The sequence below is a fragment of the Hyla sarda genome, chromosome 7 (assembly GCF_029499605.1).
Source record: "Hyla sarda isolate aHylSar1 chromosome 7, aHylSar1.hap1, whole genome shotgun sequence".
Lineage (NCBI taxonomy): Eukaryota > Metazoa > Chordata > Amphibia > Anura > Hylidae > Hyla > Hyla sarda.
Genome location: NC_079195.1, coordinates 161,355,333 through 161,367,484, shown reverse-complemented (window position 1 = coordinate 161,367,484; position 12,152 = coordinate 161,355,333). Strand labels below are relative to the sequence as shown.

The 12,152-nt window shown below is 45.1% G+C and overlaps 1 protein-coding gene across 1 annotated transcript in view; it reads left to right on the top strand.

Annotated features, from left to right (window-relative positions):
- Positions 1-11,785, top strand: part of ACY3 (aminoacylase 3) — a 288,102-nt gene extending 276,317 nt beyond the window's left edge. The window contains exon 7 of the mRNA XM_056531150.1: positions 10,444-11,785. Coding sequence (XP_056387125.1) covers positions 10,444-10,653 — 210 coding nt within the window. The 3' untranslated portion in view covers positions 10,654-11,785. The remainder of the gene's footprint in view (positions 1-10,443) is intronic.
- The last annotated feature ends 367 nt before the right edge of the window (positions 11,786-12,152 follow it).

Genomic DNA, 12,152 nt, shown 5'->3' with positions numbered 1-12,152 from the left:
AGTCCGGGAGACCAACCCCACCTAATAATTTGGGACAGGTCAGGGTGAGTCGGTTAATCCGGGGACGGGCGGAGGCCCACACGAAGGAACTAAAGCATGCCTGCACTTGCCTCCAGAAAAAAGATGGGATGTGGAGAAGGATTGTCTGCAGCAAATATAACAACCGAGGCAGCAGGGTCATTGTAATTATACTAACGCGGCCGAACCAAGAGAAGTCAGTACGGTTCCAAGTCTCCAGGTCCATCCGAAAACGGGCCAAGAGAGAGGAGAAGTCACGGGAAAACAGATGGGAAAGATTTGAAGGGATTACCATGCCCAAGTACCTAATTCCACCATTGGGCCAACTAAATGGGAAGGAGGATTGAAGGGATGACACTATACGGACAGGCAAGGAAACATTGAGAGCTTCTGACTTAGCAAAATTGATTTTAAAATTAGACCAGGCCCCAAAGGCAGACAGGCGAGACATTAAGCATGGGAGAGACACCAATGGGTCAGTAATGTACACCAGAAGATCGTCTGCAAAAGCAGAACACTTATACCTATGATCTCCAACAGTAACCCCATGAATATCGGGATCCGTTTGTCAGCCAGAAGAAATTCCATCAAGAGTAGGTACAGTAGGGGGGAAAGGGGGCAGCCCTGTCGGGTGCCATTATGAATCGCAAATGGAAGGGAAAGGGAACCATTTATCTTCAGACAGGCCCTAGGGGTGTTGTACAGGGCCAGAATGTTGGAGGAAAAACTGGGGCTTAGTCCCACGTGGCTTAGGGTTTGTGCCAGGAAGGACCAGGATATGCGGTCAAAAGCCTTTTTGGCATCAAGAGATAGAACCATCAGGGGCAATTGATTAGACTGTGCATAATGCATAATGTCTAAAGTTTTGATTGTGTTGTCCTTGGCTTCCCTCCCCGACACAAACCCCACCTGGTCAGGGTGTATGAGGGTGGGGAGAATGCTATTTAACCTAGTGGCTAAGAGTTTGGAGTAAATTTTTGGGTCGACATTGAGTATGGAAATAGGTCTATAGCTACCTCAGGAGCGAGGATCTTTCTCAGGTTTTGGCAACACAACCGCGTGGGCCACAGTCGAGGCCGCCGGCAGGGGAGTATCAGGAGATATGGAGTTAAAGGCCCGCAGAAGGATAGGGGATAGGGAATCCAGATGGGATTTATAGAACTTTGCAGTGAAGAGCGAGCACTTGTGTGCCAGTTCAAGCAAAGCTAATCTGTGTAGGGCCTGACTAAGGGTGTGGGCTTTGTCACATTTCAATCTAGAGCCATGTCTAATGAGGACCCCCCGGAGGACACACTTGAGCACCTCCCAGTGGACAAAATGTGCGGTGGTGTCCGATACAAGGTCGGAAACAGTTCTGGTAAGATCGGCCATGAATACCGTGTCCAGGAGGAGGGACTCATTCAACCTCCACGACCACTCAGACCTGTCAGGAATGGAAGCCGGAGGGAACAAAAGACAGGGGCATGATCCGACCAGAGGATGTTTCCAATCCTAGCATCAGACATAATCCAAGCGACTGTAGGACTCATTCGGAGGAGAAAAAAAACTATAGTCCCTGTCAGAGGGATGCTGTATACGCCATGGATCACACAGTTGGAGCAAGGCCAGAGATCATTTGACCCGTTTAATGGCAGAATAGGAAAGGCTGGAGCGTTTCGTGGAATTTTCCAGGGTGGGGTCCAGAGTCAAATTTAGGTCTCCACAGAGCATCACAGTCCCCTGCATCACATCCCCTGCATCACATCGTCCCTGGTTAGGGGCATAGACGTTAACCAAAGTGATAACTCTGCCACCCAAAAGCAGGGAAAGGATCATGTACCTAGCATTAGGATCTAAGATTACATTAGTAACTTGGTGGACCAGTGACTTATGGATGGCTATGGCGACCCCCTTGGACCTAGACTCGGGATTATTAGTGCAAAACCAGACAGGGAAATATTTCTTTTTAAGGGTCGGGGTGTGGCCCTCCTTAACCCCTTAAGGACGGAGCCCATTTTCACCTCTAGGACGAAGCCCTTTTTTGCAAATCTGACCACTGTCACTTTAAACATTGATAACTCTTGAATGCTTTTAGTTATCATTCTGATTCTGAGACTGTTTTTTCGTGACATATTCTACTTTAATATAGTGGTAAATTTTTGTGGAAACTTGCATCCTTTCTTGGTGAAAAATCCCAAAATTTGATGAAAAAAATTAAAATTTAGCATTTTTTTTAACTTTGAAGCTCTCTGCGTGTAAGGAAAATGGATACTCCAAATAATTTTTTTTTGGATTCACATATACAATATGTCCACTTTATGTTTGCATCATAAAATTGATGAGTTTTTACTTTTGGAAGACACCAGAGGGCTTCAAAGTTCAGCAGCAATTTTCCAATTTTTCAAAAAATTTTCAAACTCGCAATTTTTCAGGGACCAGTTCAGGTTTGAAGTGGATTTGAAGGGTCTTCATATTAGAAATACCCCATAAATGACCCCATTATAAAAACTGCACCCCCAAAGTATTCAAAATGACATTCAGTAAATGTTTTAACCCTTTAGGTGTTTCACAGGAAAAGCAGCAAAGTGAAGGAGAAAATTCAAAATCTTCATTTTTTACACTCGCATGTTCTTGTAGACCCAATTTTTGAATTTTTACAAGGGGTAAAAGGAGAAAATATATACTTATATTTGTAGCCCAATTTCTCTTGAGTAAGGACACACCTCATATGTCTATGTAAAGTGTTCGGCGGGCGCAGTAGAGGGCTCAGAAGCGAAGGAGCGACAAGTAGATTTTAGAGAGTACGTTTTTCTGAAATGGTTTTTTGGGGGCATGTCGCATTTAGGAAGCCCCTATGGTGCCAGAACAGCAAAAAAAAACACATGGCATACCATTTTGGAAACTAGACCCCTTGAGGAATGTAACAAGGGATAAAGTGAGCCTTAATACCCCACAGGTGTTTCACGACTTTTGCATATGTAAAAAAAAAAAAAAAAATGTCACTAAAATGTGGGTTTCCCCCCAAATTTCACATTTTTGCAAGGGTTAATAGCAGAAAAGACCCCCCAAAATTTGTAACCCCATCTCTTCTGAGTATGGAAGTACCCCATAAGTGGACCTGAAGTGCACTGCGGGCGAACTACAATGCTCAGAAGAGAAGGCGTCATATTTGGCTTTTTGAGAGCAAATTTTTGCTCGGGGGGGCATGTCGCATTTAGGAAGCCCCTATGGTGCCAGAACAGCAAAATAACCCCCACATGGCATACCATTTTGGAAACTAGACCCCTCACAGAATGTAATGAGGGGTACAGTGAGCATTTACTCCCCCCCCCCCCCCCCCCACTGGTGTCTGACAGATCTTTGGAACAGTGGGCTGTGCAAAATTTTTCATTTTCACGGACCACTGTTCCAAAGATCCGTCAGACACCTGTGGGGTGTAAATTCTCGCTGCACCCCTTATTACATTTCCGTGAGGGGTGTAGTTTCCAAAATGGTATGCCATGTGGGGGTTATTTTGCTGTTCTGGCACCATAGGGGCTTCCTAAATGCGACATGCCCCCCCGAGCAAAATTTGTTTTTTTTTTGCGTTTGTCAGAACCGCTGTAACAATCAGCCACCCCTGTGCAAATCACCTCAAATGTACATGGCGCACTCTCCCTTCTGGGCCTTGTTGTGCGCCCCCAGAGCACTTTGCGCCCACATATGGGGTATCTCCGTATTCGGGAGAAATTGCATTCCAAATTTTGGGGGGCGTTTTTCCCTTTTACCTCTTGTTAAAATGAAAAGTATAGGGCAACACCAGCATGTTAGTGTAAAACATTTTTTTTTACACTAACATGCTGGTGTAGACCCCAAATGTTCCTTTTCATAAGGGGTAAAAGGTGAAAAAGCCCCCCAAAATTTGTTAGGTAATTTCTCCCGAGTACGGCGATACCCCATATGTGGCCCTAAACTGTTGCCTTGAAATACGACAGGGCTCCAAAGTGAGAGCGCCATGCGCATTTGAGGCCTGAATTAGGGACTTGCATAGGGGTGGACATAGGGGTATTCTATGCCAGTGATTCCCAAACAGGGTGCCTCCAGCTGTTGCTAAACTCCCAGCATGCTTGGACAGTCAATTGCTGTCCAGAAATGCTGGGAGTTTTTGTTTTGCAACAGCTGGAGGCTCCATCTTACAAACACTGCCATACAATACGTTTTTCATTTTTATTGGGGAAGGGGGGTGGGGGGGGCAGTGTACGTGTGTATATGTAGTGTTTTACTCTTTATTTTATGTTAGTGTAGTGTTTTTAGGTTACATTCACACTGGCGGCGGATTACACTGAGTCTCCCGCTAGGAGTTTGAGCTGCGGCAAAAAATTTCCCGCAGCTCAAATTTGTAGCGGGGAACTCACTGTAATCTGCCGCCAGTGTGAATGTAGCCTGTACATTCACACGGGAGGGGGGGTCAAAACTACAACTCCCAGCATGCACTGACAGACCATGCATGCTGGGAGTTGTAGTTTTGCAACAGCTGGAGGCGCACTGGCTGGAAAACCTTGAGTTAGGTTCTATGACCTAACTCAGTATTTTCCAACCAGTGTGCCTCCAGCTGTTGCAAAACTACAACTCCCAGCATGTACTGATTGCGGAATGGCATGCTGGGAGATGTAGTTATGCAATGGCTGGAGGCACGCAAGTACAACTCCCAGCATGCCAAGACAGCCTTATGCTGTTCCTGAATGCTGGGAGTTGTAGTTTTGCAATATTTAGAGGGGTTGTAAATCACTGTCCAGTGGTCTCAAAACTGTGGCCCTCCAGATGTTGCAAAACTACAACATGCAGCATGCCCAGACAGCAAACTGCTGTCTGGGCATGCTGAGAGTTGTAGTTTTGCAACATCTGGAGGGCTACAGTTTGAGACCACTTAGTGATTTACAACCTGAACCCCTCTAAATATTGCAAAACTACAAGTCCCAGCATGCCCACACAGCAAACAGCTGTCTGGGCATGCTGGGAGTTGTAGTTTTGCAACATCTGGAGGGCCACGGTTTAGAGTCTGAATTGACCTGCGATTTGCGCACATCGCGGTCATGGGGGGGTCTCAGGACCCCCCTCGGCGATGTGCCGGGATGCCTGCTGTTAGATAACAGCAGTCATCCCGGTCCGATCACCGCTACCGGTGACACGGCGCTCCCGGAACCCCGCGATGTACATGTACGTCGCCGCGCGCCAAGTGACACTTCGCGGCACCGTACATGTACGTCGCTCGTCGTGAAGGGGTTAAACATTGAAGCCTTTGACGTTGAAGGCGATGTTGAGGTCCACCATGGGAGGAAGGGGTAGGGTCACCAATCAGAGCCGCCCCGGCAGGTGTAAGAACAAGCAGACAAGAGGAGAACGGGAAAAAAGTAGGAAATAACACCAAAAAAAAAAAAAAAAAAGGAAAAAAGAAAAGGGTGAGAAAGAGGAACCCTAACCTAGAGGGGGGAAATCAGAAGCCACAAAACACGAGGGGGAGCCCAGGACAGCACCCCAACATGGAGAAATGAGAAACAAGAGTAGGACACAAAGCGTTCAAGCGAAAATAGCAATAAAGTGGTACAGAAGGCTGGGAGAATCCAAAAGAGCAGACCAAGTGAGAGTGAGAAGTAGACAGAGGAGAACAAAGGGTAAGTGGGAAAGGAAACCTAGATGGAAAGGAAGGACTACAAAGGAGGGCAGGAGGGAATAGAGAGTGGGGGAGAAGAGAATGGAAAGGGAAGACATGGGGAAGAAAACGGCAAAGCATGGGTGCAATGACAGTTACAACGCAAACCAGTAAAAGACGTCCCAGGAGGTCTTCAAGGTCAACCTGCAACAATATAGAGCAAAAAACAACAGAAAAGGCAGGTTAAACAATGACTATAAAGCTGATGATGGACCTCCCAGATCAGCCCTGTGGTCCAGAAGGAGCGGAATCCCAACGCGTCACCAAGCATTGCTTGTGGGTGCCCCTCTGCGGCTGAGAAGAGCGGGACTGCTTGGCCTAGGGGACCGCTGGACAGGTCTCTTGGGGACACCAGAAGACAATTGAGGCCAGTCTGGCAGGGGGATAGATGGCAAGTCCAAGTCCCGCAGGAAGCCAGGCAAATCTTCCGGAAAGCGAATTGTGAAGGTCTGTCCATTCTTGTGTACAGAAAGGGCAAAGGGGAAGCCCCAGCGGTAGGGGAGGTCACGCTCCCATAGGATCTCAAGGACGGGTTTGAGGGCTGCACGCTGAGCAAGGGTATGGCGAGACAAGTCCGGGAACAGTTGTATCTGGACATCCTTGTAGAGAATCCGTCTACGAGAGCGAGCAATGCGGAGAATATTTTCCTTGATGGCATAAAAATGAACCTGGCATATCACGCGGGTTCCGGTCATCCGAGCTAGCAGGTCGAAGAGCCTTATGTGCTCTGTTTAGTTCAATTTGGGCGTCCGGAGCACGGTCCAACAAGTCATTGAAGATATATAGCAAGGCCGAATACAGTTCGTCGGGGCCCACTGCTTAAGGTAAGCCGCGGAAGCGGATGTTGTTCCATCTGTTACGGTTTTCAATGTCATCCAGATGTTGTTGTAGGGTGAACAGTTGAGCACTATGCTGCGTTACCACCTCCTGTAGAGCTTGGATAGAAAAAGAAGCTTGTGCTACCTCCACCGCTTCCATTCTAGTAGATAAGGCTGAAACGTCTTAACGAAGTTTAACAAATTCTGCCTTACATTCTGCCACCAGTTGTTTAGCCAAGGAAGAAAAATCAGCTTTCGTGGGAATTGATGCAACCAGGGAACGTAAGTCTGTAAGCGTGACAGGGTGGTCATAGTGCTGGGACAAGCCATGATGCAGTGGGAAATGGTCCCCCAACAGGGTCCGAGTGGTGGGTAGAGGAGCAGGACCACATGAGGGATACCTAAAAATGGAGGGAGTACCCCTCAGGCTAGGCGGAGGGTCTTGCGGGGAGGCAGGCGGGGTCCCTCCAATAGTAATTGTTGCGGCAGGCCTCGGGGCCTGTTGGGGTACGCCAGGGTCCACAGCAGACGGACATGGAGAGCAGTGGGGTAGGGAGTCCCAGGAGGAGCCAGAGGACCAAGGGGGGCAAGCAGCGGCCCCTTGACTGATATGTTGCATATGATTGGGTAAAACATAGAAGACTTGCACCGGAGAAGGACAGGGGAGGGGGGGCAGAGGGCCAAACTTCACTGACCAAGTCCAGACCCAATCCCACTCCCATCACGGAAGGAGAATGTTGTCCAGCTGGGACAGCATGAAACTGATAAGCGGCAACAGGGGTACTGGATGGATGCGTAGCTGTAGCGGAGATGGTGGATGTATGGACGGCTGCAGCATAGGTTGCAGACGGATTGACGGCTGCAGCTGGGGCTATGGATGGATAGGTGACTGCTGCTGAGGTGAAGGATGAATTTATAGCAGCAGCTAAAGTTGCAGTTGGATGGATGGTTGCAGCTGAGGTCATGGATGGATAGATGGCTGCAGCGGAGGTAGTGGATGGATGAATGGCTGCATCTGAGGTCATGGATGGATGGATAACTGCAGCTGAAGTAGTGGATAGATGGATGGTTGCAGCTGAGGTTATGGATGGATAGATGGCTGCAGCTGAGGTAGTGAATGGATGAATGGCTGTATCTGAGGTCATGGATAGATGGATAACTGCAGCTGAAGTAGTGGATAGATGGATGGCTACAGCTGAGGTTATGGATGGATGGCTGCAGCTGAGGTTACGGATGGATGGTTGGCTGCAGCTGAGGGTACGGATGGCTGCAGCTGAGGAGGGGCTGAAGACTACAGCAGGGGCTGTGGGGAGGAGAAAGGCTGCAGGGGAATGGGAGGCTGCAGCTGAGGAAGGGTAGGAGGTTGCAGCTGAGGAATGGACGGTGGCAGCTAGGACAGTGGGGGATTGAAATGCAGCAACAGAGGCATGTGGGTGCCCTTAGGAGCAGTCAGTCTCCTTCATTGGGGACAGCTGAAGGGCAGGTGAATCATCCCCTGTCCTGGAAGGTAGTGAGCAGGAGGGCACAGTGTAGGAGGCGAGCTCCAAGCCTACCTGTGGCCCAGGGATGTCAGAAAGCAGTTGCTCGCGGCGCCGCCATCTTGCCGGGCACGCGGCTCATCTGTGCAGCGCGGCTGTGCTGATACTTGGTCCGGCTGCAGCGGAGACCTCGGGACAGGACCCGCTGATGATGGCAAGGGGAGCGGCATGGTGGCTGAGGGAGCTGCAGGCATAGAGGCAATTCCCTCCTGTTCAGCAGTCCCGGCAGTCATATTGCCCGGAGGCAGCAAGGAACTCCGACGAGGCTGGTATCTTGTAAAATAAGAGGCTAGGTCTGGCTGAGGAGAAGAGGGTCTGGACAGGGTCCCCCTCTTGGACTTTTTAGAGGATCTCCCCATAGATAACGCCTGTGTCAGCAGGAATAACGGGTGCAGGACCGGAGCTCCACTAGCACACGTCCTCATTCAGGTAGTACCTGCAGTTAAGGACAGATCACAGCGGGTATCACTCCTGACATCTGCTGTGATAGTCCTATCTATTGCAGAGATGTGGAGCGGCACTATAAAGCGCTCGCATCTCTGCACTATACTCCAGCCATTGATGTGACTAGAACATCACTCATTCATATTTCCCTCTGAGAGCTGTGATTGGCTACAACCGTTCGACCAATCACCACTCTGGGAGGAAAATATGAATGAGTGATGTTCTATTCACATCACTGGCGAGAGTACAGAGCAGAGATGTGAGCGCTGTATAGAGCTGCTCCGCATCTCTGCTATATTATGAATGATCGCATCAGGACTGACACCCTGAGCAATATGTCTATTAGTACAGGTACTACTACTCCCATCATGGAACAGTCTTTATTAATAAAAAATTAATAAAAATTGCATTATAAAAAATATGAATTCTGTTAAATACATTATTTTCCCATCACTACTGCATCCTTTTTTTTTTTTGGGTACCCAACAAATATTGGGTACAAAAAAAAAAAAACGCCAAAGGGGCCAAAAATGCAATTTAAACACAAATGAAAAAGCGCCAGAAAAAAACGCCAGATGCAGGAAATTGCACTGGCGTATTTTCAGGTGTTTTTCTTGAGTTATTTTTTTTTTTTTCAAACCAAAAACGCAGGACAAAAAACAAGTAGAAACTTAGCCTTACCATAAAATGTATGGCGAAACCCAGAAAATATTATTTATGTCGGAAGTTGAAAAGGGTTTTGTTTTCACGCTGTACACTTTACAGTAAAAAAAATACATGTTTTCTTCTATTATTATTGTACTGCTCTAAAAAAGCTAACTTTTTATTTATTTATAATTTTTATTTTTTTTTACAAAATAAGTATATTTAAAATTGCCCTATTTTTCCTGTATACAAGGGCTAATTTTTGCACCTTGACCTGCAGTTTTACAGACCACAGCTCTAAAATTAGCTTTATGTATAAAATATAGAAGCAGCAGTGCTATATCCATTAAGAACTCTGAAAGTAACAAGCTAACTCACAACCCATAATGTTATTGATCCTGTACGGTGAAAAGCGTTAACATAGAAAAAAAAAAGTTCAAAATTGCTGCTTTTTGGTCTCATCACGATCCAAAATAAATTTATTGGATTGTGATGAGAACAAAAAGCAGCGATTTTGAACTTAAAAATGTTTTAAATTTTTTTTTACGTTTATGCTGTTCACCGTATGGGATCAATAACATTATGGGTTGTGAGTTGGCTTGTTAATTTCAGAGTTCTTAAAGGATATAGCACTGCTGCATCTATATTTTATACATAAAGCAAATTTTAGGGCTGTGTGTTACATGATTGAGAATGTAGAAGCAGATAGCAACCCCATCTGCCTTGTCAGCCAGGCTGCATCCACAGTCATTTAGGGCTATGCAAAATTAAATAACCATGTTTAAAGGAAAATTGTCAGATATTTTCTCCCTCACTATCCACAGGTACTGATGGGTAGTGCGGGAGACGTTTATTCCAACGAGCCCTACCTTGCCCGGATCTGCCGGCCGTTTGCCCACATTTGTAGTTTTATTCTATGGGGAAATCTTGCTGTAACTGGCACGAGCGGGGCTTCTGCAGCTTAACTGGCACTGATGTCAGCGCCACTTATGAATATTCATCCTCCAGTTCCAGTTCTCCCTCTCTTCTCCGCTCCTAACTGAAGGGAGGGGGGATGAATATTCATAAGCGGCACTGACGTCAGTGCCAGTAAAGCTGCAGAAGCCCCGCCCATTCCAGTTACAGCAAGATTTCCACATAGAATAGAACTACAATTGCGGGCAGATCTGGGCAAGGTAGGGCTCATTGGAATTGGCTTCTCCCGCACTATCCATCAGTATCTGTGGATAGTGCAGGAGAAAATATCTGACAGTTTTCCTTTAACGTGTTAGCAGTGCTTTTAATGTAATTTCATATATTCTTCTTTCCACAGGATCAAGATTTTTCTGTTCTGCATCCTGGCGATCCTGCATTTCTGAGCTTGGATAACAAGATAATCCCTTATACTGGAAAGCAACCCATTTACCCTGTGTTTGTTAATGAGGCAGCTTATTATGAGAAGAATATTGCTTTTATAGTGGCTGAGAAGATTCAAGTATCTGTACCTGCACTTACCTCCATAAGTGAGAAGAGAACTCTATAGACTAAGTGGATGTATTTTAAAAAGGCCTATATGAAAACAGTATTAAAATAACTAATAATGGATTTAGAATTAAAGGGGTACTAAGGTAAAAAACGAATTTTCTTAAATTAACTGGTGACAAAAAGTTAAACAGATTTGTAAATTACTTCTATTTAAAAATCATAATCCTTCCAGCACTTATCAACTGCTGTATACTACAAAATGTTTTTCAAACCAATACATAATAGGTATATAATGTTATATATCCTGCACAGTGGATGCCATAAAGAAACAACAAAAAGGTGCAACAATTGCTAATTTTGGTTAAAAAAAAGTGGAATAAAAATGATCAAAAGGTAGAATGTATCTCAAAAATGGTACCAATAAAAAATACAGCTCGTCCTGTAAAAAATTAAAAGGTTATAGCTGTCAGAACATGGCAACACAAAAAACATGAAAAACTATATAAAATCGTACTGACCCACCTAATAAAGATAATGGCCCTGATTTACTAAGAATAGAGTGTAGTTTCCTTTGTGGGTTTTAATTTCCTACATTTTTTTTCCAATGTATTTACTAAGGTTTCCCTACATTTTACACTTTTCCCTACATTTTGCTTTTTTTTTTTTTACACATTCTCAGATCTGTCTGGTTTTCCTCAGCTCAAATCCACTACATTTTGCGTGGAAACCTTAGTAAATATGTTAGGTTTTGTGAAAATGTCAGGGACATGCCTCCTTTTCAGCAGCCATGCACAAATCTGTCATAGACAAAATCTGGCCCACAACCCGACAAAACATGTTGGGTTTACAATAGTAAATCAGGGCCAATGTCATTATAAAAAAAACACAGAAATTTTCAAATTTTTTACAATATTTTGGAGTTTGTCACAAAAAATGCTGCATGTATCAACAAAAATATTAATACGAAGTACAATTTGTAAACAAAAAAAACAATCTCAGAATCACTGCCATCAGAAAAAGCATTCCAAATGTATTACCACTTCAAGAGACACACGTCACATTTAAAAAATGGGGCTTGGTAATAAAGCTCAAAACAGGCAGCATAATTAAGGGGTTAAGGAATTAACTGGTGGACAACACATATTGAAATCCTGGCAGTAGCTTTCCTCTCCTCTCTCCTTTGAGCATTAATAAATGTTTGGAACATGCCAGATATTCATGTATATGGTGAGATCAGGAGAGATACCTGCTGGCTGAAAAAAAACTTTGTCTGATCGCTACTGAAGCCTGTTAAAGCAGAGGACAAATGGTGCTATAGGTGAAATGTTTGTACCAGTTTAGTTATTTCTTTGGCTAACTTAGAACCAAGCTTCTTACAAGTAATGAGACAGATAAAACCCATGTATGCCTATTTCTATGGGAATTATTTTACAGCTCTGTACATAAGATTGTGAACATAAAGCTTAAGGAGTACCTGCCATCAAAAAAAAACTTTTATTATATTGTTCATTAACGTCTTCCCTAACAACTTTCTAATAACATGTCATTACCTAAAAT